Raw genomic sequence first — 26649 nt, 5'->3', positions numbered from 1 at the left:
TTCAAGTGTCATGCACAGCTGTATTTTGTACAGCGATGGTTTGTGATGGGGCGGGCGTCAGGTCAAAAGTCTTTTCGAAACGTGGACCAGAAGTCGCAGCTCTCCCGGCCGGCATTCATCTGGCTTGTGTCGGGACACGAGAAGGCCTTTGTGAAATGCTGAGAGTTGCGCAGTGGGTTGTTGATACTGTAAAAGAGAAATCAACAACAGAAAACCACAGAGTTAGCACGCCTTGTAACAAGGATACGATCGATGTGGTTGGAAATTTTTTGGGATTGCCGTTCTTCTTGATAGGCGTATTTTGCTACCATCACTACTTGCACTTGAAATATTTTCGCTACAGTTCGTACAGGTATGAACCATCTGTAGAGCATAATACTTGTCTACTCAAATAACTTCCGACTATACGAGCTACTATGAGGAAATATCAACATAGGCCACAATCTAGGCCACAATCCTCCTACGCGCGTGGCAAATACGTTTGCTGGAGAAGGCACTCGACCATCTCCATTCACAGATGTTAGTTCGTGCGACATAATTTGATAAATATTAAGAAATTTAGGGGCTTTTCTGAATTCGCCTAACTGTAGTCAATGTAGCTCGAGCAAGTAAAGGTGAGCAGAAATTTAATGATTTGAGGTAAACATAACTTTTCCAACAATAAGTAGTGCAATGAAAATTCTGTATAGGTATACTAAATTTTGTAAACGAAATTTGGATGTTAAATTGAAATTTCTGTAAACTAAATTTTGGATGTTAGATGTGAGCTGGAGTAATTATTGCTTCTACTTATTCTGGTAAGCAGAGATTGCAGGGACGCCCACAATCGGATTGAAAAAACTGCTGAGATGCAAGGCATGTGAGAGATACATATCAAAACGTTTATTTGAAAAAGAAACAAGGTAAAAAAGATATGGGAAGCATGTGGGTGGGGCCCCTCCAGGGCTCCACTGGCTTTAGCGGCCCGCTGCGCCTGGTCGAGGATTGCTATAGTTGCACCCTCAGATCCTTGCTGGCGAGCAAATTCTCCCACTGCTTCCTTGCGGAAATTCAGCCGGCTATTTGCGGCGTGTGAACTTTGGTTGGCCTGTTCTGACAATCCCACGTTATGTGGGCGAGAGTGGGCCTGCCTCCGCTCCACGGACTACTATCGCTATACATCACAGGGTGAATGCCATGCTTCAACAAAAGGTTTGGATATGTGTTTGTATACGGCGCCAGTCATAAGAGTTCCGCCCGGTTAGAGCTGTGTGTGGTACACGGTACCTTCGTCGCTCAAGCCATTGGTCTTCAAGAATATCTCGCGGTAAAAAGGGCAAAAGCGTATGAGAGAACTGCGCACTGCATATTGTCACGATGAGTCACAAGTATTGGGGGATTTATTAAACCACCGGGTAGCCATCTCTAGGACGATGCGGCAGTGGTGGCTGGCTCTCGAGCAGAGACAGAAGCACCTGATCTTCTTTTTCCCCCAGATTGAGAGCCGCTCTTACTGTCGACCCACTACGTGCTGGTGGCATTATCCCCCCTTCCGAAAAGAAAAAAAAACAAGTCCCAAAAAGAGGAAATAAAAGTACATAGCATCAACGCGATGCTACTACATGGACACGTGAAAAAGAAATGGGAAAATCGGATAAAGTGAAAGTAAAAATTGAAGAGCGTGCCATTGTAAGAAACGTCAATGAACGAGAAAGCAAGTTCACACAAATAAACAAAAAACACAAAGAGTGCTGTACGGTAAAGGAAAAGTTACGAGCAACGCGCAATAAATGGTTTCATGCGCAACACATGAACGACGTCCGGCCTCAGTCGTGTCCTGCTCTGTGCATGGGGTGTTGAGTCCGGAACCACTTCGTAATTCACGTCAATGACACGGCGTAACACTTTATATGGGCGATAGTACCGGCTCAGTAACTTTTCACTAAGGCCACGGCGGTGGACGGGCATCCACACCCAAACTTGATCTTCGGGGTTGTAAGACACTTCTCTGTGGCGGGTGTTATAGCGTCGTGCGTCTGCCTGCTGTTGCTGGCCGATGTGCAGTCGCGCGAGTTGCCGGGCTTCCTCAGCACGCTCTGCGAATTCTTCCGCGTCAGTTGCCAACTCGTCTTTGTTTTGACACGGTAGCATAGAGTCTAGCATGGTCTGCACTTCGCGGCCGTAGAGAAGCCGAAATGGCGTGAATCACGTGGTCTGTTGCACGGCGGTATTATACGCGAAGATCACGTAAGGTAAGATCCGGTCCCATGTTTTGTGCTGTACGTCGATGTACATTGAGATCATGTCTGCGAGGGTCTTATTCAGTCGCTCGGTAAGTCCGTTGGTTTGCGGGTGGTACGCAATGTCCTTCGGTGTTTGGTGTTGCTGAGTTTGAAAACTTCGTCCGTAAGCTGCGCCGTGAATGCCGTCCCTCTGTCCGTTATTACACTGGAAGGAGCACCGTGTCGTAACACAATGTGGCGCATGAAAAATTGTGCTACCTCAGAAGCCGTGGCTCGTGGGATCGCCTGCGTCTCAGCGTAGCGTGTCAAATAGTCGGTCGCGACGATCACCCATTTGTTGCTGTCCGCAGACAGGCAAAATGGCCCTAGAATGTCCATGCCGACTTGGTCGAACGGCGTGAAGGGTGCTTCGATGGGCTGAAGCAAACCGGCTGGTTTAACAGATGGTTGCTTGCGGCGCTGACATTCCCGACAGCTCTTGACGTACTTCTTGATGCTTGCTGAAAGTCCTGGCCAATAGTACCTCTCGCTCACTCTGGCAAGTGACCTTGAGTAGCCCAGATGACCGGATGTCGGTTCGTCATGGCAAGCGAAGAGGACGTCGTCTCGCATGTCTCGAGGAACCACCAAAAGGTATGCACGACTGTTCGAACAAGCGTTCTTCTTGTACAGCACACCGTCTCGCAGGCAGAACGACGTCAACGAGCGGGATAAATGACTTGGTATGATAGCGCCCTGGCCCTCTAAATTATCAATGATTGGACGAATCTCTGCGTCATCTCGCTGCCGTTTGCTCAAGTCTGATGCGCTAACGGCGCCCAGGAAGCCTTCGTCTTCCTCTGCTTCCTGACTGACGACATGAAGGTGTGCGCGTGACAGTGTGTCAGCGTCTTCATGCTTACGGCCGGACTTATGGACGATGGTGACATCAAATTCATGCAGCCGCAAGCTCCACCGTGCTAGCCATCCTGAAGGGTCACGCAGGCTTGCCAACCAACAGAGCGCGTGATGGTCCGCCACTATCTTGAAGGGATGACCATAAAGGTACGGGCAAATTTTATGATTGCCCACACGACGACGAGGTACTCTTTCTCCGTAGTGGAATAATCCGCCTCGGCACGCGATAGAGAGCGGCTGGCGTAGGCTATGACTCTTTCGGCGTCCTCTTGACGCTGAACGAGCACTGCACCGAGCCCATTGTTACTAGCATCGGTATGGACCTCCGTGTCAGCATCATCATCGAAATGGGCGAGAACGGGCGCTGATTGCATGCGCTGTCGCAGCTCATCAAAAGCTGCTTGTTGCTCGTTTTCCCAGACAAACGGCGTGTCGTCCCTTGTGAGACGAGTCAGAGGTTCTGCTATCTGTGAAAAGCCATGAATGAACCGGTGATAGTAGGTGCACAAATCAAGGAAGCGCCGGACCGCTTTCTTATCGACAGGAGCTGGTATAATTCGGCAACAGCGGCAAGCTTGTCCGGATCAGGCCGGATTCCTTCAGCGCTAACTACATAGCCAAGAAATTTTAGTTCTTTATAGTCGAAGTGGCACTTCTGTGGCTTTAGTGTGAGGTCCGCTGATCGGATAGCCTCCAGCACGCTGCGCAGGCGGTGAAGGTGCTGCTCGAACGTGGTAGAGAAGACCACCATATCATCAAGGTAGACAAGCCAAGTCTGCCACTTAAGCCCTGTGAGGACAGTGTCCATCATTCGCTGGAAAGTTGCCGGCACTGAACACAAGCCAAAAGGGAGCACTCGAAATTGGTATAGGCCGTCTGGAGTCACGAAGGCTGTTTTCTCATGGTCTGGCTGATCTACCTCGATTTGCCAATACCTGCTTTTGAGATCGAAAGAAGTGAAATAATTGGCACGACGAAGTCTATCCAGCGAGTCGTCGATACGTGGCAGCGGATACACATTCTTTTTGGTCACGTTGTTAAGCTTTCGGTAGTCGACGCAGAAGCGTAGCGACCCGTCCTTCTTTTTGACAAGTACGACTGGAGATGACCATGGGCGGTTAGATGGTTCAATAACGCCATCGCCAAGCATCTCGCTGACTTGCGTACGTATCGCTTCATGTTCTTTAGCCGACACGCGGTAGGGGTTCTGGTGTATCGGGCGTGCGTCCTCGTACGTGATGATCCTGTGTTGAGTGATAGACGTCTGGCGGATCTTCGAGCAACTTGCGAAGCAAGACCTGAACTCGAACAAGAGCGCTCGTAGCGCAGTCTGGTTATTGGTGGACAGATCAGGATTGATGTCAACATTACTCATTGACGTGTCGGTTGTATCCCCTAGTTCTGACGTGAGACAGTTGGTGACGTTTGCTACTTCGTGGGCAAACGCTATCGAAGTGCCACGGAACAGATGTCAATGCTCGTTGCTAAAGTTGGTTACGAGCCATTCAGATCGGCCATCAAGAAGGTGTATTACACTTCTAGCTACACAAATGCCTTGCTGCAGGAGGTGTTCTAAATTTGTCTCGGCCGGAACATCGCCATCACCCAAACCACAGCGTGTTACGTCGACTAGAACACTTGCTCGTGGAGGAAGCGTCACGCTCTGTTCAGAAATACAGAGTACGTCGACACACTTTCCGTCATCCTGCACGTTGATTGCTCGCCGGGCTGAGAACGTGACGCGGCGCTCTTGCAGATCAATGATAGCTCCATTTTCCTGTAGAAAGTCAAGTCCCAGGATGACGTCACGGGAACACTCGCGTAGAACGAGGCAACTTGCTACGAATGTATACCCTTGGATGTGTACTCTAGTTGTGCAGGCACCCAGTGGAGTAACGACGTGGCCACCAGCTGTCCGAATCTGCGAGTTGTGCCACGGCGTGATGACTTTCTTCAGCTGCGTTGTCAGTTTCCCGCTCAGTATGGAATAGTCGGCGCTGGTGTCCACTAACGCATTAACTGCACAACCATCAATTGTCACTGCTATGTCGAGCGAAAGTCGGCCATCTTTTGCAGCAGTATGTGATATCGGTCCGGTTTCTGTACAGTTCTGCGTTAATAGGAGGTCTTCAGCGCTTGGACGTTCAGTGACCCCGCCCCCAGAGGTCGCTTGGGCTAGTTTTCCCGGCGGGGGCTGGGAGATCGTGTGGTAGAATACCGCTGGGGCGTTGATGAAAATCGCCTCTGTGATGGCGAGCGCGACTGGCGCCCGGCAGACGGTGGTGCATGCTGCTGGGCGAGGTAGGTTTCGATTTCTCGCGGTCTCTAGCCGTAACGGGGTGGCGGTGAGTACGCAGAGAAGCCGCGAAGCCCAAGACGGCGATATGGGCACTGGCGGTACAAGTGATCAGCTTCTCCACAGTGAAAGCACAGAGGCCGGCGATCAGGTGTGCGCCAAACATCAGACTTCCGAGGAGACGTGCGCCGATCGTCGATGTACTGAACTGGTGGCACCGAACGATGGGCGACAGGAGCGCCAGGGACAAAGGGCAAACGCGGTGGCGTGTACGTGCCTTCGTAGTACGGTATGTGCTGTGCTGACTGGAGTGCAACAGCAGGAACAGGATGGACCAGTAATGGTGGCGATGGAGCAGGGCGTTTCAAGGCTTCCGCGTAGGTTGTCTCACGGCGGTATTCAGCAGGAGCTGGTGCAGCTGTATGAGGAGACAAGGGGTTCCGGAGGGCCTGGTGCAGCTCATGCTTTATCACAGTTGCAATTGAGCTAATCGTAGGATGAGGTGTTACACCAGCCTTTTGCAACTCTTCACGTACTATATCACGGATGAGTTCACGTAGATGGTCATTGCTGGTTCTAGTGGTGGTGAAAATGTCGGCAGTAGACATGCCACTGACTTGCCTGTCGTATTGGTTGGATCGCTTCTGCAACATTTTTTCCATTGTCATGGCCTCGGACAAGAACTCCGCGACCGTCTTCGGAGGGCTGCGCACGAGGCCGACAAAAAGCTGGTCCTTGATACCGCGCATCAAGTGACGCAACTTCTTGTCCTCCGTCATTCTCGAATCAGCCCGTCGGAAGAGGCGCGTCATGTCTTCGACGTACGTGGTCTCAGTTTCGTTTGGCAACTGGACGCGGGCCAGAATAGCTCGTTCAGCTCGTTCTTGGCGATCAGCACTGGCATAGGTCTGCAAAAGTCTACGAGAGAATTCGGGCCACGTCGTCAGCTGCTCCTCTCGGATTTGATACCACGTACGTGCCCCGTCTTCGAGATAGAAATAGACACGACCCAGTTTCGCCACGTCGTCTCACTGATTCAAGGTGGCTACACGCTCGAAGTCCGCCAACCAGTCCTCAACGTCCTCGTGCTCCGTGCCATGGAACGTCGCCGGTGCCCGTGGGCTTTCCAACGTATAGCGGTTCGACGTCGTGCTGCCCGTGCCTGTTGACGAGGTTCGCACCGAAGCGCTGGTCATGTTTGTCGACGTGGCTGGAGCAGTATCGTCGATTTCCGGAGGCGATCCCCTGATTCGGCGGCTGGTCCGATGCACGGGAGTATTGATTGGCACTGGACTCGTATCACGGCTTCCTGGGGGGGGGGGGGGTCTGCAGCATCCGTGAGACTACCCAGCACCTCCACCAGTTTGTCACGATGAGTCACAAGTACTGGGGGATTTATTAAACCACCGGGTAGCAATCTCTAGGACGATGCGGCAGTCGTGGCTGGCTCTCGAGCAGAGAAAGAAGCACGTGATCTTCTTTTTCCTCCACATTGAGATCCGCTCTTACTGTCGACCCACTACGTGCTGGTGGCAATATGCCTTTTCCGACAGTGCTGCTTGCAACACATTGCCTACCAGGTTGGTGGCGTTATGAGATGCCCCGGTTAATCATGCAGACTGAGCCTGCCAGAAAACGTTAGTTCGACGAGTCCGCGATGTCTTGCAATATATGTATTTCTGTATATTTTTCTAAGTATCCCGGCCGAGGGCTCTCTGAGATGTAATGTAGGAAAGCGCATGCCTACAGCCTCCCCAGGGTGGTACCGTGGTGCTGTGGATGGCATGCCACGCTGCTACTATCGCGGACCGAGAGCTCATGAGTTGGGCTCCTAGTAGCGCATTTTTGTCAGAGCAATTTCAGTAGTGTGAATTTCGTCGACGTTATTGCGGTTCCAGTAATGCGTCACTGAATGCATGTTAGACCACGATGTAAAACTCTGATAAAAAGTTAGGGCACAACACTGATCACTGGGCTTCTACGCAGCATGAGAGTTTTGCCCATACAATCGGTAAAGCGTGTTTGTAGAGATTTATGTCATAAGGTATGCAGACCTCCGCTGTCTTGCAAAGTTTGGTGTGGCGACACGCACAGTGGCGCCGTAGTATGCGTGATGACACGAAAGCATCGTACATCGAAGAGTCGTGTCATGACTAGGAATGAGTATGTGAAAGCTCACTAGTTATATACACGTACTCAGTGATCAGCAGTATGTTGCAGTATGTTGTTGACAAGTGGTGCTAGTGGTACTATACATTTTACCACACGCAGAAGCTTTTAACGCTTCCTTTACTCTGCCCGCTTTAGTCAAGAAGGGTGAACGCAAAAGGTCGACTAGCGTCTTCGCCTGGCATATTTATTAAGATACACTCAGCGTTAGTTATCGCTGGCTACGTCGGGTAGTCATCGATAATCTTGGCTGCACAGTGGTAATATTTTGTACTGTTGGCGTGCTACTATTGTTTACTGTTGAGTGGTACCACACCTTGACCAAATGACTAATGTTGTGCAATAAATTGTCAAATTTTGACTAATGTAGGTCAGTGGTGGCTCGTTCGGGCCGTCCACGCTAGTGTACCATCACTTTCATTTTCAGAAATGAAATGATCCTCATGCCCACATACATAGAGAAGAAACCCAGTGGTCTTTCCAGTAATTTCATTGTTACAGCCTCCTATTTTACTCTGGTCTTAAAGAAAATAGGTTTATTTTAAGAAATCCAAGATCAGCGCGGAATAAAGAAGATGAGCAACAGCTTCTTACCGGTACTTGTTGGGGCTGAAGGTACCGTTGTTGATCAGCTCGTCCACGGCCTCGCGCGTCGTCTTCTCGCAGAAAGACTGGAAGTTAAAAACCGTCTGCAGATTACTTGAATGTATTTGATAGTCGGCACGGTTTTCACAAAATAGCATTCGCGTGTGCTCGTGCACTTGATGTATTCGACTCCCATCAATGTGAAGTAATTTTGCATGGCCACTTCTAAGCTTGACTATAAGAATTGTGTATTTTGTGCTGCGTAATAGGTGATGATGTCAGTAGCTCGTAACACAGGCAGTTTTATTTAAATATTTTACAAGCTCTGTGAAAGCCTAGTAAGATGCACCAGCTACACATTTTATTAGAGATGGTCAAACAATATTCAGAAAGAAAGGCTGAAACTCACCTCTGCCAAGGAGTAGAAAAAAAGCTGGTCCGAGGACACGTGATGGAGACCTTGTAGCCTGTAGTCCGGGAAAGGGTAGGCTTTTTCGTAGATGAGCTTCCTGAAGAACTGCAAGTCAGCCATAAGTGAGCAGTGAATCCACTTTTGTGTTTGTTGTTCTTAATATAGCAGAGACTTCAAAGTTTCCTTTTACCCGAAGAATGAAGGAGCAGTTTAATGGCAAGATGTCTTTTTAAATCAGCACGTTTTATGACAGTGAGGCAAGGAGGAGGTGCCGTAGACAAGATGAAAACTACAGTCCTCATATATTCATAACCAGTACAACATAGTTTTGGTTAGTGGAAAGAACTCGAGGAAACAATTTAGCAGGGAAAAATCTACATGAAGTGAAGACATTTACAAAAGCAGTGGAGGAACGAGCTAGTTATTGATTGAGAAAGCCACCTGTTGAATAACAATTTACTGTTAAGCTATCCTTCATGCATGTACTCAGTACGTATTTGTGTCAAGAACTTCGCATAAAGACATTGAATTATATTTGTAGCCTCTGAGAATTTTGTTATTTTGTTAAGAAATTATGAATTCATATATAAGCCTATTTCACTTAGCCATTCCACTGTTCCTTAAAGTTCTTCATCCACAGAAGGCATGGATCTTTAGCTTGCCTAATATAAGCACCTGCAAAACTGTGTGAGCCAAAGCAATCTTATTCAAAACAGTTTGTCTGAAAGCTGGCGTTATATCAAGTCACTCTCATAGAAGTGGCGTATACACCTAACACACCTTCCTCCCACTGCAGACTTGAGTAGATAAAGTTCAAAACTTAAAGATCACGTGAAATTCGGTTGAGCAGCCGCCGGTGAAGTGGGTATTTGTCCACATCACCGGCTTCAGCGATCTCCATATGGTGCCGAGGTCAATCAAGGCAAATTAGGCTTCCTGACTGGCGCAAGTTGGAAAAGGCAATGGCTTGGAATGACAATGGGAGAGAATCTCTGCCCTTGTGAGTAGCTGAGGTGACCACTCGGCGTACCACCGGTACGTCTGCCTGCTGGGAGCGTTCACTGGCCAGCGCACAGATTAAACTCGAAGATGGTTAGTTAAAAAAAAAACGTAAAAAAGTTGAGCGAAGGTGGTGGAGCTGTCAGGGAATTAGGCAACTTCTGCAAAATATATAGTTTTAAGCAGAATGTCTAACTACTTCATGTTCACGCAGACTTCAGATCCCGTCGCTGATACAAAGTATTGTCGTGATTAAAGCCCACGGAATTACACAATGTGATCAACGGCCTTTTACGCTACCCATTATCATCCTCGTTGTCAAGTTTACCGATGGTGGAATTGTCCTTGATCTCGACAGCGTAACATACAAGCTACAAATTTGGCACAAACGTGGTTCTTTTGATAGAAGCTTCGACAGTATTAGTGAGTGCTACAGGCCACAATTTTTTCCGTACAGAGATTACGCGCTTCCGCGAGTGTTCACGCGCTTTCTACGACGCGCCAATCCAACCTGTTGTCCTCCTCTCGATGATGATACCTCTCCGGCCCTTGGGAGCTTCCCTAGTCAGCTGCGCATGGCGTGTGGGGGCTTGTGAGTCTGTTGCGGGAAGGAAATCGAATGACCCTGACCTTGTTTTTTTTCTCTTTTCTAATCTTTCCCTCCCTATATCTTTTATTCCCCATACCCCATTCCTGTGCTGACCTGCTGAGGTGTCCTTGTAAGGAGAGACAGTTACGGCTCGGCGCTTTTATTTTCTTCTGTTATAACTACTTATATAATATATATAATGATAGAAGCTTCAGAGTAGCGCTGAATTCAATTTTGCTGCCATTCAAAGTATTTTTAAAAATCGTCTTAGCACTTTTTGTGTTACAATTAAGGATATAGATATAATTTTTTTGGAGGAAGCGGGCGGAGGGAGCTTGCTTTCATGATTTTGGTATAGGGGAAGCACCTGCTCAAAACGGTCATATTTTTCTCTGTATGCCATGGCGAAAAAACTTTTCGGGGAAGTACGGGCCTGGTGTGCCTCCTCCTGTCTACGCGGCTATTCATAAAGGTATCTCATCTTTTACAAAGTATGACTTCACAAAGAAGATTGCCACGCGACGAGCTGCACTTACTTTGCTTCACAATGCAGACGTACATATGAACACGTAAGGGAGATCAAGCTTACCCTCAAAAGCGGCGTCACGATGGCGACGTCAATCATGTCCTCATCGATAGTTGCGTTGGCGTTCAGCTGCGAGGAATGGAATGCACAGGGATGATGTCGCTAAATGTAAAGCACTAATACTAACCTATAGGAAAATGAATTATGATACTTCACTGCCTAATGAGCAGTCCCAACTTCGTACGGTCCGAGTGCATGATTGAGTTTGGAATATTTATTATAACAATAAAATTATCTTGATTCTCCCTTTGACAGATGCAAGTAACGGGGCCCAGACCGCCAAGAGCATTTGTTAGTCGCAAGTGGCATATTAATACAATCATAATGGATACTAGATATTTGGAAAAACTATGTCTTACAAAAAAGCGTGTATTGTGTGCTTACAAAAATAGAATAACTGAACTCTGAGAAAAGCATTCTGACTGTCTATTAACCGCTGATGATACATGAGACGGCGTGCATTGGGTGAAAAAAATTATGCCTAAAAACAAAAAAATATGAATGAAGAATAGTACGAAGAGATTGCGAGAACAGACAAATTAGGTAATGAAGTATTTTTATTTAATTTATAGAAACTGCTTGCGGTAGGTAGCAGAATGTTTAAAAAGTAATATCTGGTGTTTCACGTTCCAAAACAACTATATGTGAGGTGTCGCCGCAGTGGAGCGCTCCCCACAATTGGACTATCTGGTGTTAAATGTGCAATGACACCACACAGTACTCGGGCCTATAGCATTTTGGTTCCATCGAAATGTGACCACTGCGGCTGTGATCGAACCCGGAACTTTCGGGTCAAAGGGCGAGAAACATAACATCTGCTCCAGCGCGGGTCGACAGCACAATCCTGAACATTCAGATTGGCTTGTTGAAAAGACTGCTGCTGTGTATGTTATAACGGAATGAAATTATACAAATTTACATGGTTAACAAACTTTTGTCAAGTGGTAGTTTCAACTCTCATCATAATCTTGTTGACATGCACAATTTTGTAAATACATAAAATCATTCGAACGTGAAAATGAATCAGTAGTTAGCACTCGAGCAGTGTGGTTTCTTCTCTGTCTTTTGTGTGTTTCGATGCGCTCCCAGTTCGCTGAACGGATATTAACGACGATTTAGCCCACCTTCCGGTCCTTGGGCATCACTTCGTTAAGCTTACTGTGGGGAAAAACAGGGATCATTGGTGCGCAAGTATTTTGCCTAATTTTCCTTATTTCATATTTATAATAAACAGAGGACAACGAGGCATCTACACGCATAGGCAATAAGCCATCACAAATGCACTAGTGTGTTGCACTAGAAAAAACGTTGCACTGAAACACGTTGTCCCTAACAAAAAACTTATTATGAAAGCAGCTTGCCATGTCTGGTCGCTGCATAATTTTTTTAGGATTTAAGGAAGCAATCTTCGAATCATCTGGTATGTAAAATCACCTGAAAATTTTTTTTTACCTTAAGGCGGCTCTCAGCGACCCTCTTGCTGGTGTATTGCTTGAAGACGCACTGTTTGTTTGCCAATAGCCTCTGCCGGGTGTAGTAGCCCATCCAGTCTTCTCGCGCGTGCTCGGAATCAATGTAGCCGCCTGCATATGAATAACAGTCAGACAGATGAATATCGAGTCCAAGATGATAGTATATTTTAACTACTCTGTACTGTGTCTTACGAACGCCTATTGTGAAATGTGTCACTGTGTTCTGTAGTGATTCTGTCAGTAAGATGCAGGCGTCGTTTACAATAACCGTAATAACAGAACACCTGATTAGCGTGGTATGAAATTGAAATCTCTACATTTTATGAAGAATACTTTCGAGAACTGTCCGTAGTCATCAGATAATTTTCACGTGATGGCAATAACCCAAACTTCTCCCTAAATCCTGGGATGCACAGTATATGTCAAGGAGAAAGACCTGTGGTCACAGCACTGCAAGAAGTGTATACTTCAAAAGGGCTGGCTCCACATTTCAGCTTCCCCTTCTTTCTCTCCCTCGCATCTCCCGAGAAGCCGATTACTCACTTTAATTTCAACATCCTCCTAGGGAGCGGAAACGCATGTGATACGTTTCACTCTGTCACTTACAACATGTACAAATTTTCTACCGGCTGGTTCAACACGAGGTCAGTTGCAGAACGCGCGGAGCTGGCCGTGACCACATTGCCTCGTCCGTGATGCAGCTACGGCATCCTGCTGATCCGACACGTAAATGATGCACCCACTTCCACGTCCGTCGTTTCCATCTCGGTGTGGCATTGTGGGTGTACTGCGCATTCAGGTTCTTCTGTAGATGGTTCAATGCATTGTTTTTTATGAAATGCCTGGATAGTTGTAGCGACGTTTGTCGCTTCGGCCCGAAATGTGAGCCTTGCTCGCTCCTCGCCCATAGGAATATTCTTGCTGTGATGCTTGCACTGTTGGTTCGCACGGAGGTGGTTCTGCGTCGGCTCTTTTTCAGGACCCTCAGCCTCACTCGCAGATGCAGAAGCAGAATTTCCAGTTTTTTTTACTAGGCAACCGTCTCCTTGTTTTGTCCCGGCTTCTTCGAGTTTCTCGAAGCTGAGCGGGACGAAGTTCTCACGTCTACCTGGTGCATCCAGCGACGAGGAAATGTCAAAAAACATGGTAGTACTGCTCGCTCTACCGACCAGGCGATTGGATAGGTCATTGTTGGTGGCACTCATCGTCAGTTAGCCCCTTGACGCAACTTCAATCTGTTATTCATGCCACAGATTCCGTGGTTACTTCGGCTTCCACCTGCACTTTTGGGATCGGTCATCGCTTTATACTGTTCTCTTGGTTATTCTTTTCACTACGAAGCGCCACCGAACTGCTCTAGGGGTTCATTGTCGCCTAACCAATAGTGTAACAGCTGTTCATGAGTTCCCTATTCAAATTATTGCTGGTGAAGCTCCCCGGTCTCGCACATTCTCACCGCTTTACCATCGCTAAAAGAGGCTTCGCTCTTTAGATGCTGCTTCGATGGCTCCATGTTTCTGCACGTCGTCACCACCGATTCGGTGTTAGCGCCTCCCACTTCGATGAAATCGATTTCATCCCAATTTGCACTCGCATAGAAAATCCACTTTCTTGCTTAGAATGCGGACCTTCACAATTTGTGATATCTCTTTTCATGTCTTCAGATATGATGTAACAGTTGTTGACTGTTGTGCCCAAAGCAGCTCTGTTGTAGTTTGCACTATCGTGTCTGATGTTATAAATAGCAGAATAGCCCGTGTAGCGTGGCTGAAGAGACTATTCGCATTTAGTCTAGAAGTATTGTCCCTTAGTGATTGCCTGCACGATCTTCTCACGGTAGTGTGCAGCATACTCGAATAGCTGGTAAACTACCTCATCTTCAGTTACATCGAGGATCTGCTTGTTTAACTGGTGGAGCTCAGCTTTTCTAGTCATCAAAATGGTGACTTGCCTGTCGGCTGCACTCTCTTCGATGTCTGAGTCCTGCAGTAGTTCTGTCGGGAGCGTAATATTTCATGAGTTGCTGACTCTGATCATTCCACGCACCTACCAAAGACGCTCAGCAGACATCATTGCAGCACAGGACGGACCACGCCCATGGGGGTAGTTCATAACACGATATTTACTCTATCAGTGCTCGCTACGCCTTCCCTGCTTCGTTCTTTGCGTTCTCTACGTATCTCGACTCCCGAAAGCCCACACCCCACTTCTTTACTTTCAATATAGTATATGCTTTATTTTGAATTACAGCGAAAATGCGTTCTTCAGCGTTATGGTTACAGTGTCGTACACGAAAAAAAAACACATTTTACGCACAGTTACACTCGAGCAACCGGATACTTTTTAGACGTAATCTGACAATAGAAGATGAACGGCCCACTACTCTACAGTAAAGTAAGAGGCTGCTAGGTATGCTACGTATGCTGCCTGGTACAACTACATATGTATATATATATATATATATATATATATATATATATATATATATATATATATATATATATATATATATATATATATATATATATATATATATATATATACGTAAGCTCAGTTTCCTTCGATGCGAGGATCAAAAAGTAATAACTGCAGCTGCACGTAAAAAAAACAAAAGATGTATTCGACGTTTTGACAGGAAGCTGACCTTTTTTTTTTGTGGGGAGTGAAAGAGAGTAGAAAATCGTCAATTTAACATTATAAAAGCGAAATGTGCGTTTTTGTTTTCGTATGACAGAAGGCAGAAGTACACGTGTGTGTTTGACGACTCATTCATTCATTTCCTCCATGCACATGATTCATTTAGGGCACATGGGCTTCCCGTACGCCAGTATCACCTGAACTTCTAACAGTTGGACAAAGAGATGTGTTGAATTCTTCCAACCATCACGTACCTACAGGTGAGGAAGACAAAACAGAACGGCACGATATTTGCTTCTCAGGAAATACTGCAGTAAATGTAGCGTAAAGTTGTCTAAGACAACTTGCGCATGACTTGCTCACCTCTTTCATCGATTGCTTTAAGCAGGTTTCTACCAATTCTGTAGCCACTCTTCACCAAGTCGAGAAGTCTGAAAAAAAAAGAAATAGAACCAAAGACTGCCGCGTAACTCGACATGTTCTCCGAAAGGAATCTGTCGACCTAGAAAGTCATTTATATTAGGCGTTTTGGCGAGTAATCAAAACAAACGTTGGCTGATGTAGTGAGTGAAATGCACCAATTGTAAACGTTTGTTATGCACTGTTCATTATTCCTATGTAATGAACATGGTACTACGCGAGGACACAAAAACAAAAGTACGCTGATTTGTCCTTGTAAACCAGTGTTTGCCAGCAGGGGCGCAGTTTGTAGAGTTTTTTCTAGTGTCACTGTTTAAAATATTAAAGGGTGGCACCATAATAGTACTCAAAAGAATACTAGCTAGCAAAATGTATGTAACTCTTTCTGCTTCGCATCATACACGTTTAAACCCACCGAGACATAAGTTACGCATCTCGAAGAGTGGTATGCTAATACAGGCGTTGCAAAATACTAGTAACATGGTACGCCTAGATCGAATGTAACATTAATGAACTGCAACTGCGAACGTATTTCGCATTTAAAGAATAGATTATTTTAAATATGACGTAATATATAGCATATGAACATTCAGCCGCAATCAAATGATATCACAAAATAAGTGGGATCAGTGCCCCCATTAATATTCCTTCATTGTGAATGCTAAACAATCTTCCGGAATGTTTTAGGAACAAGACAGGGTTACTCACAGGCGGTGGTCCCTTGCATACATAGGTCCATGAAACGCGCCATGAGAAATGTCTGAAACAAAAAAATAAGGCAAAGTGGCCTTGTTTGAATAAAAACAACACGCAAGCACATGCCAAAGCAGAGGACATGCACACAAGAAATAAACACCAACAGACACACATATGAACCATGCGTGGGAAAAAAATTTTTTAGAGAGGAGGGGGGAGGCACCACTTTGTTTCAAGTGGGTTCTAGGAAGGCAGGTATGGTGGAGTTGTCATTTTTTGCTATGTATGCTGTGGTACAAAAATGAGAACTAAGGATCACGGGCAGGGTGCTCTACTCCCTGGCTACACCACGTATCTCATACATTTCTCAGGACAAATTGGCTATCACGGATGTTAGCTAATAACGCTTAGGAATAACTTAAACACTGCCAACAAATACAGAAATGTGCTTGAGTGGGCAAGATTGCAATTATCATGTGGGCACCGAAAATTAATTTTCAGGTCTTCTTGAAAAATAAGGAAAACACAGATTACTGGACTTATTGAGTTTCGCCCGTCTGCGTTTGTGAGTATGTGCGTTTCCGCAGCCAGATTGGAAACAAAACACGACATAGACACTGAAAAGGGCTATTTAAAAACTTATTTGATTGGCAGACATTCATACGCTGAACTGCAATTATTAGGCAAGAACTGCGAACGCTATGCGTAATGTTGTATATTACAGGCACATTGACGTCCCCACTAAAAGGGATATTTAAAAAGTGAGAGCCGGTTACTAATATTTGCGCGTCAGCGTAACGATGCCTTTATGCAGTCCACCTATTCGATCTTGAGCAAGGCGGTCAAATTATTGTTCTGGCTTAGTTGACATCCGCTTGACAAGCAGCGAAGATGAGAGTGCCTGCCAGCGAGAATAGTTCCTTCCACCACTTGCAAAATACGAGCTACGATTTGACTTATCGCCTTCACAGATCCACGGAACATTGTACCTAGTTAATGGACTTGAAACGTGATAAGAGAATCAAACGTCAAAAATGATATCTGTACTTCTCAAATTGCTGCACAATCAGCACAAATATATTTGAAATTTCAACTAGGCTGATGCTTGGAAGTTTGTAGTGTGTTGGATAGATTTACTTTTTTTAACGTTCTACGGTTAATACCATTGTACTTGAAAAGCTTGAAATTCACAGCGTGTACAAGCAGGGCACCAACAAGCGCTCACCGAGCAACTCAAACAGCAAAAAATTTGCAGGTAGCGTACTGCTATTTAGAGGGAGTAAAAAAACAGGTGCAGTGTTACAAAGAAATGCTTAAAAGTGCATGCTGGGTATGTTGAAATGTGAACTGTGGTTGTACTAAACCAGGCCGGCCTTTATTCGCGAAAGAATATTATTGGCTTGATGAGCGAATACTTAATTTTCGGGCCCCAACCAGCCCCAACTTTTCAAAAGACCCTCGTATTTATACACTCATTTTTATCGTGCAATGAAACATATCTGAAATACAAAGTGTGTGTTGTCTCCAGTAAATGTTCTCCGCGGACATAAGTCTACAGCCTCATGTGCTTGTGCAGCCTTTCGTGAATCGTCATAAAAATTCAATGATTGAAAATTGAACGCTGTATTGGTAAAGAAACAGTGGGATTGAGCGGAGCACAAGAGCGAAGTTAAAACTTGACGCACGAGCTTTTTAAGATATTTTAAAATGGGTAATGCAATCCACCGTTCTTTGTTGAAAAATTTTCTCTTCAATCTATGCTGTGAAATATCAGTCTAAAATCTTGCAACTAGTCTCAGTGATCAAAATGGGAAATTTAGAGAGTGATGGTATTATGCTTCTTGCTTTAGTGATGAATGTAGTTATTGTAAATGAAACGTGCAGCCTCATTTTATTCACCCTAAAGAATTTCTGATGTCATATTGGCTGAATAAACGAATTGTGTGTTCTCTTGTTGCGGACTTACACATGCTGGAGTAGTGAAATCAGTCTATTTCTCGACTGGCTCCATTCGAAATTTATTGCGTGGACCTCAAAGAACAAACGTGAACATATTAAACCAAATAACATTAGTTCTCTTTAAGTATGAAAATAGGCGTAAGTATTACAAACCTGCATCCAATACCGAACGCACGGGCTCGTCTGGGTTACCAGTTTATAAATGCAAGAAAAAGAAGGCTCACGGGATCTCTTATACATTCGCGTATTGCGATATAAGATTACAGTCATTTAACGCTATATCGTTATAGCTCGTTTCGCAGAAACTCCAGCGTTCTCGTGGGTATCGTTTGTTGTGAGCAAAAACAAAGTCATGACCGAAAAATAAGACAGGTGCTACTAAAATACACAATAAAAATCTGCGTATGAGAGGAGAATAACCGTGGTCGTTTGCTCGGCAGCCGAGTGTTCTACCCTACAGCCACGCATATGCTTGCGTGTGGCAGCTTGCGCTTGTTTGTATGACATGACGATAGTCATAGCGCGAAAAAAAAAGACGGCAAGAAGGACATGAAGGACACGAGCACTCGTGTCCTTCACGTCCTTCTTGTCTCTGTGTCGTCATTTTGTTCTCGAGCTATAACTATGGTCATCGCTATGCCTGCGAATTCGGTCAAAATAGCTTCCTCTGCTTGTAAATGCAGTGAAAGCAACTTTCATTCTTCACAAACGCGCACATCTTGTATTCCACAATACAACATGAAATATTGCCGTAATAATGAATGACACGAGGGCATAATGCCATTAGGCGTCCGAACATGAGATTATCATAATGACTTAATATTTGCATAGTTAAAGCTATTCTCCCACTCAAAAAAGGCACGCACGCTTCTCCGCCCTAAGGCCACGTAGAGTGTGCACAGGAAGATTTCATACATTAAGCGCTTCAAGTACGCAGTATAGGAACAGAATATCGGTATCACGTTGAACTCTAAAAGGTGGATCTTCAACGTTCACTTTTTTTTTGTCTCAGTGAATGCTTTAAACCTCCCGCCTTAATGAAGTGAACGAGCTGCATCACTGATGCGAAACCACAACATTATTAAATATTTTTCAACTCACCACGTTTTCGCTGCATAAGTATTCACACGAAATACAGGTAACCACGTGGTATATTAACCATTGGTTGTTCATTTTTGACTGGGTCATCCAAACTTAATAATGAACCTTTCTGCTAAACGTTTCGTACACATCGCCTAAATACTGAATTGAGACAAGTTCACTGCAATTATACTTATTTGTGAGGTAATTACTATTTGTCGTTTTAAACAGTCATCTGAAAGTTTTCTGTACTCCGCGTATAGTTAGAAAATATACGTTCTATTTATCTCTACATGCTTACTTGTATTACTTACACAAAGAATTTAGGTCGTAGTGGTACGTGCTGTAGATGTCGAAGATCGACCCTGTGTACCTGAAAACGTAAGCGGACAATAAAATTAAGGAAAGTGAAATGAGGTGTGAAGAAAAAAAAAACACAATCGCACGCAAAATTGTTAAAGCCAGTCGCAACCAGCTTTGTTATATACAGGTATTGTTAGTTTGAGTTTTATGCTAATGCTACAGCGCTAAAAATTAGTCCGGGACTCTGCACAAACGTTATCCCCTAAATCTAAATTTCGTGCCTGAACCGTTCTTAATATTGCCACCTAGAGTTGTGAGCCGGCAAGCCCTAGCGAGCCGAAAAGGGCAAGGAGAACGAAGAAGAAGTGTGGTTAGCTCGTTTCGAAGATACACGCTCGTGTCTTTCTGCCCCGCTGTTCCTGTTCCTTCTCTACGGCTCTTGGTACGTGACAAACTGGTGGAAGTGCTGGGTGATCTATGCACCGTACCCCTCCACATACCAGGAACACAAGCGTCGTACCGGTGGTCACTCCTGTGCACCGCGCCAGCAGAAGGATCCGAGGCCGATCCCCTGAGTTTGGACTGCTCGCAAACAACATGGCAGCTCCGACCAGCCATGCCGACACCAACCCAACCGGTACGAACGGAACAACGCCGCTCCACTGCACCTTACTCACACCGCGAACGCCAAATCCTTTTCATGGCACTGCACTTGAGGATGTGGAAAATTGGCTTGTCCATTACGAGTTCGTTGCCGTGCACAACCAGTGGGACGACGCAGACAAACTGCGGCACGTCTATTTCAGTCTTTTGGACGGCGCACGTGTCTGGTACGAGAACCGGGCAGGTATTCTTACATCATGGGAAGACTTCAAACGCCGACTTCTTGCGACATATGCAAGCCCTGACCGTCGCGAGAGAGCTGAGCGCGATCTGCAGTCCCGCATACAACTACGAAATGAAGGGGTTGCGATGTATGTCGAGGAAATGACGCGCCTCTTCCACCGAGCTGACCCGGGCATGCCAGAAGAAAAGAAGGTACGGTACCTCATGCGCGGGGTCAAAGAGCAACTTTTCGGTGGGCTTGTACGCAGTCCACCCAAGACTGTGTCAGAATTTCTCACGGAAGCTGTCACCATCGAAAGCACCCTTAGGCACCGGGCCCCGTCATACGAGCGGCACGTCAATGCTTCAACTACGGACTACTTTGGAGCTTTCGGTGGCCAAATGGATTTTTTCCGAGAGCTCATACGTTCAGTCATCCGCGAAGAACTCCAGAAGCTGTCAGTGCTCTCGCAGCCCCCTACCTCTTCGTTCTCCAGCGTTGTCCGAGATGAAGTCCAGCATGCTTTAAGAGAACCATCTTGCATGCGGGATTATCAACCACCCGGTGACTTCCCCCGCATGTCGTATGCTCAAGCTTTGCAGCAACCTGTAACACCCGCAATCCCGCATCCCACCGTGGCCCCAGCCATGCTGCAGACGGTCCAAGCGGCGCCATATTACAGCGCACCTCGCCCGATCCCGCGAAAATCAGACGTCTGGCTTGCGCCTGATCGACGTCCTCTCTGCTTCCACTGTGGCGAAGCTGGGCATCTTTACCGACACTGTTCTTACCGGCAACTTGGACTACGCGGATTTTCGACAAACTCACCACCACCCAGGTTCGGTCAGCGGCCCCCTGATATTGAAGAGTATGTGGCTCAACAGCGCGGAACCTCGTCATCCTTTCACCAGTCACGCTCCCCGTCGCCGCGGCGATTTTCTCCTAATTGCCGCACCTATTCGAGCGTGGCGCAGGGTCGGTCCCCCAGTCCGCGCCGGGAAAACTAACCACAGCGACCTTCGGGGGTGAGGCCGCTCATACTGGACAAGCTCAAGGCCTCCTACCGACGCTTCCGCAAACTGAAGATTCCCCGACGACGACGACACCAGCTGGTTCCGAAAAGGTTTCATTTGATATTCCAGTGCTGCTCGACGGTCGCAAAGTCACTGCTTTAGTTGACACGGGTGCGGATTTTCCTATAATAAGTGAAAAACAGGCTGCTCGTCTAAAGAAAGTGACGATGCCTTGGAACCTCAAGCCAATTCGTACTGCTGGCGGGCACATCGTCATGCCACTCGGCGTTTGCACAGCACGAATACAGATTCGTGGTTCAACCTTTGTTATCAGTTTGAGCGTTCTCCGTCAGTGTTCTCGAGACCTGATCATTGGCATGGACTTCCTGAGGGAGCACGGTGCTATCATCGACATTCGACAACGCCTCGTCACGTTCTCAACAAAAAGCGCCACACCAGAGTATAATCCCGACCACGATCGAGTATGTCTGCGGGTAATTGACGATGCTGTGACGATACCACCGCGCTCAAGTGTTATGGTTCAAGTGGCTGGTAACAAATCAGCACACGGTGAAATGGTGGCGGAGAGCAATCGATCCCTGCTCTTTTCCCAAAGTGTCTGCGTAGCACGAAGCCTAGTAGACCTTCAGGATGGCCATTGCGAGGTATTTGTTACGAACTTCAGCTACGAGCGCCGACACCTTTTCCCTGGTACTGTCATCGCCTATGCCTACCCAGTAACTAATGTGACTGAGTGTTTTGCTTCCGAGGCAACCGATAATACCGAAGCACCTCTCCGGGGCGTCGACATAAATCTAGCGCTTTCTGACAAAAACAAACGAAGGCTTAACGACCAGTTGATAGAATTCCACGCCTGTTTTGCACGTTCATCGAGAATCCGCCAAACATCGAATACCAAACACCGTATTATCACCTACGGCGACGCGCACCCTATACGGCAACAGCCTTACCGCTTTTCACCAACCGAACGACGCGCGATTCAAAAGCAAGTGAAGGAAATGCTTCAAGACGGTGTAATACAGCCATCAAGTAGCCCTTGGTCATCGCCAGTGGTCCTTGTAAAGAAGAAGGATGGTACACTTCGCTTTTGTGTCGATTATAGGAAGCTGAATAACGTCACAAAGAAAGACGTGTACCCGTTGCCTCGAGTGGACGATTCTCTTGACAGGCTGAGGCGAGCAAAGTACTTTTCCTCCATCGACCTCAAAAGTGGTTATTGGCAAATTGAAGTCGATGAACGTGACCGCGAAAAAAACGGCTTTCGTAACTCCTGACGGCCTGTATGAGTTCCGAGTGCTCCCATTCGGCCTCTGTTCCGCTCCGGCCACATTCCAACGAATGATGGATACCGTTCTCGCTGACCTCAAGTGGAAAAGTTGCCTCGTCTATCTAGATGATGTCGTTGTCTTTTCAAAAACGCTTGACGAGCACCTTCATCGCCTTCGGAGTGTTTTTGAAGCCATACAAACCGCTGACCTTACCCTCAAGCCAGAGAAGTGCCATTTCGGCTACAATGAACTGAAGTTCCTCGGTCACGTTGTGAGCGCTGCAGGCGTTCGGCCCGATCCCGAGAAGACTGCCGCTGTGGCCTCTTTTCCAGCTCCGACAGACAAAAAAAGTCTTCGGCGATTTCTGGGGCTCTGCGCCTACTATCGCCGTTTTATTGAAAACTTCTCTAAGGTTGCGGAGCCTCTGATCAGACTTACGCGTGACGACACCCCATGTCAGTGGACTGACGAACAAGCGTCTGCCTTTGCGGAACTGCAACATCGATTGTCTTCCCCTCCTGTACTCGGTCATTTCGATGAGGACGCTGACACAGAGGTGCGCACTGACGCAAGCAACATTGGTCTCGGAGCTATCCTGCTGCAAACACAAGATGGGATTGAACGTGTGATTGCCTACGCGAGCCGCACTCTATCACGTGCCGAAACGAACTATTCAACGTCAGAGAACGAATGTCTCGCCGTAATATGGGCGATTACAAAGTTCAGGCCTTATCTATATGGGCGCCCATTCAAAGTTGTGAGTGATCACCACGATTTATGTTGGTTGGCTAACCTCCGAGACCCCTCTGGGCGATTAGCACGATGGAGTCTGCGACTTCAGGAGTTCGATATCACCATTGTATACAAGTCGGGTAGAAAGCATGAAGACGCCGACACGTTATCACGAGCACCTCTGGAGTCCGACCATACAGCTGTAGAAGACGACAGCACCTTCCTGGGGACTCTCAGTGGGGCGGACCTCCTCAGTAAGCAACGAGCGGACCCCGAGTTAAGACCCATCATCGATCATTTAGAAGGCAGCACCGCGTCTGTTCCTCGTCCCCTTTCCCGTACGTTGCCGTCATTTTGCTTACGACACGACATATTATACAAGAAAAACACTGGTGTTGGCAGCAGATCTTATCTTCTAGTCGTCCCTCATGACCTTCGTGATGACATCCTATTAGCCTGCCACGATGAGCCGACATCCGGCCACCTGGGATACTCACGGACACTCGACCGGGTTCGAAAGCTATATTTCTGGCCAAAACTCGCAGCTTGTGTCAAACGCTACGTGAAAGGATGCCGCGAATGTCAGCGTCGCAAGTCACCACCTGTGAAGCCTGCAGGCCTCTTGCAACCCATCGATCCACCGCGTACGCCGTTTGACCAAGTTGGGATGGACCTTGTTGGACCGTTTCCTATGTCTCACTCCGGAAACAAGTGGATCATCGTCGCAACTGATTACTTGACGCGTTATGCTGAAACGAAGCCATTGCCACGCGGTACAGCATCTGAAGTAGCCCAGTTTTTCATGCACCACATTGTGCTTCGTCACGGTGCCCCGTCATTCATCATCACTGACCGAGGGACAGCGTTTACGGCAAAACTGTTGGACGACATCTTCAAGCTCAGTTACACGAACCACCGCAAGACGACCGCATACCACCCCCAGAGTAACGGCTTAACAGAAAGGCTGAACAAAACGCTGGCGGACATGATTTCTATGTACGTGGATGTGCAGCATAAAACGTGGGACGAAATCCTGCCATACGTAACGTTTGCGTACAACACCGCAACCCAGGAAACGACAAGGTTCGCACCTTTCCGCCTCGTTTACGGTAGAGACGTGCAAACCATGCTAGACGCTATGATTCCTTGTGACATCGACCAGCACGAGCTACTAACTCCCGATGTCGACGATTACATTCAGCGTGCAGAGGAAGCACGTCAATTAGCTCGCGTGCACATAAGATCGCAGCAATGTGAAGACGCCCGAAGGTACAATATCCACCACCGACAAGTCTCCTACCAACCTGGCGACCAAGTGTGGGTTTGGACTCCTGTTAGACGGCGAGGTCTGAGCGAAAAACTCCTGAGCAAGTACTTCGGACCCTACAAAGTATTACGGCGGTTGAACGAGGTCAATTATGAAGTTATTCCAGACGGAGGCTCGGCAACGACACAGCGCCGCTCTCCACGAACAGAGATTGTGCATGTCGTCCGCCTAAAACCTTATATTACGCGGTGATACTCGTCTTATTATGCCCGGGCAGCGAACATTTTCGTTTTTTTTACATTGCCCGTTGGGTCTCGAACGAACTGTGAACTCTGTTAATGGTTTTTTTTCTCTTATGACCAACCTCAGACAATTTTTTTGCACTTGCATATGCCCTGTGCACTATAGCTACCGTTTCTCTTTTTTCCCCCCTTACCGACCCTGCTGTCCCCTTGTGTATGAGCATCGGGTCGATGCTCTAATGGGAGGGGGAATAATGCCACCTAGAGTTGTGAGCCGGCAAGCCCTAGCGAGCCGAAAAGGGCAAGGAGAACGAAGAAGAAGTGTGGTTAGCTCGTTTCGAAGATACACGCTCGTGTCTTTCTGCCCCGCTGTTCCTGTTCCTTCTCTACGGCTCTTGGTACGTGACAATATGTTTGCTGTTTATAATTGTGAACCGACTTCCATATGTGTTACGTAGAGAAGTTTCCATGGCTGATTAGCAGTTACAATGAAAGAAGCTTCCTATCAAATCAATCAGTAAGTCTCCAATTATATGCTGTCAAGAACAAAGAATGACTGCAATCGTAAAGCACTGGTCTGTAAACATAGACCATACGCAAATATTACTTACGCAATGTCGAGTTCGCGACTGTTTTTACCAATGGAGAAGTAGTTGTTCCAGTAATGTTTTGTCATCTGGTAGATGCCTGGAACCGGAGCGTTGACATTTATTTTGGTCTCCTGAAACATTTTTGAAAGCATCGTGTTCGGCAAAGGCAAAACACTCTTCAGACGCGGTTGGTTGCCTACCTGACCTCCGTAGAGCTTCAGGAGTGGATCTGTCATGGTGGCGTTAATAAAAAAGAGCTGTAGCCGCACATCCTTCAGCTGGAACATCAAAGAAAGATATCAGTTTCGAAGCCTCCTCGCGTCTCGAGCTCGGCTATTGAATTTAAGAACACAATGACGTGTTTAGCAAATCTATCTTGTAGATGAAAAACCGGCTCTTTTGGAACCTATATGTTTGTATGGTCGGATAAATGAGAATTTGTGGCATTTCCTCTTTAAAAGCGATTGCACACAAGCGTAGGCCAATGGGTGTGTACTCTTTATTGACGTCATGAGCCGGACGGCTAGCGAACCTTAGGAAACATTTCCGAAGGCGTAAGTGGGAGTATTTTTTGAGTCGCGGACGTCATCGGCTTCGGCGCTCTGGTCGTCTGGAAGGGTACTATGCGGTGTTCTTAGAAAGTATAAGATTATAGGTTCTTTCTAGGAATTGTGTAGCTAAATTTCTGAACAGCACTTTTTCACATCCTTAAAGCTTGCGGTGGACATTCGTTCCAGCCGAAGGCGTTAACAAGGGGTTACGTACCTCGTTTGAGTCAGATAATGATAATAGTTTCTTAGAAACACACATATATTTGACTTGCGTACAGTCTTAATCATTAAAAAGTCAAGTTCAAGTGAATTCCAAGGTTTTTCTGGATGACCTGTGACTTCTTCTATGAGATGTTGTTTTACATGTGCTCCTCACCATTCAACGACTGTCTTCGCAAATATTGTGCCAAGAGGTAAGATTGGCTGGATTTTTTTTACAGCATGATTGAGCGTGAAAACTACACTGAAAATTAAAGGACTCCTTTTTCCTTTTTCTCTTTCACAAGTCAATGCCCAATTAAGCATTCACTGACTGTTCTTGGTTTGTGCATGCTTGTGAGCACTTCGAATTATAAATGTTGCCTCTATAATAGTGCGTACATAATATACGCGCATACTACACCTGAGGTATACTGATATGTTGTGGTGGAGTTTCCAGGTGTGCGGAAAGCCCGGTTAACGTAAAAAAGATATCAAATATAAAAAGGCGAAGGTAAATTCAAGTAATTGAAACTACACCTTGCTATAGATGTAAGTACAAGTCGTACTTAAAAATTATATTTATACTTAGAGCCTACTGTGGAATTAAGCCTCGTTC

At 46.5% G+C, this 26649-nt stretch overlaps 1 protein-coding gene across 1 annotated transcript; it reads right to left on the bottom strand.

Annotated features, from left to right (window-relative positions):
- On the bottom strand, nucleotides 1–25555 carry LOC142803460 (phosphate-regulating neutral endopeptidase PHEX-like). The gene is made up of 10 exons (XM_075888573.1): nucleotides 25482–25555; nucleotides 25303–25412; nucleotides 19334–19392; nucleotides 15993–16044; nucleotides 15228–15295; nucleotides 12208–12338; nucleotides 10759–10824; nucleotides 8579–8686; nucleotides 8179–8255; nucleotides 1–186 (listed from the first exon to the last, which is right to left on the bottom strand). The coding sequence occupies exons 1-10, from the start codon at nucleotides 25515–25517 to the stop codon at nucleotides 63–65; spliced, it is 831 nt and encodes a 276-aa protein (XP_075744688.1). The 5' UTR covers nucleotides 25518–25555; the 3' UTR covers nucleotides 1–62.
- Nucleotides 25556–26649: the final 1094 nt, after the last annotated feature.

This window comes from Rhipicephalus microplus, chromosome 3 (genome assembly GCF_043290135.1).
Source record: "Rhipicephalus microplus isolate Deutch F79 chromosome 3, USDA_Rmic, whole genome shotgun sequence".
In the NCBI taxonomy this organism is placed as follows: Eukaryota; Metazoa; Arthropoda; class Arachnida; order Ixodida; family Ixodidae; genus Rhipicephalus; species Rhipicephalus microplus.
This window is presented reverse-complemented; position numbering and strand designations above follow the sequence as displayed.

What these genes read in the sequence shown, in the direction of transcription:
- LOC142803460 (XM_075888573.1), bottom strand. Translation starts at nt 25,517, where the DNA reads ATGACAGATCCACTCCTGAAGCTCTACGGAGGTCAG. An exon ending in TCGCTGAGAGCCGCCTTAAG is followed by an intron (nt 10,825 to 12,207) that starts GTAAAAAAAAAT and finishes CATTCCTCGCAG; the next exon opens with CTGAACGCCAACGCAACTAT. An exon ending in TCGTGACGCCGCTTTTGAGG is followed by an intron (nt 8,687 to 10,758) that starts GTAAGCTTGATC and finishes GCTGACTTGCAG; the next exon opens with TTCTTCAGGAAGCTCATCTA.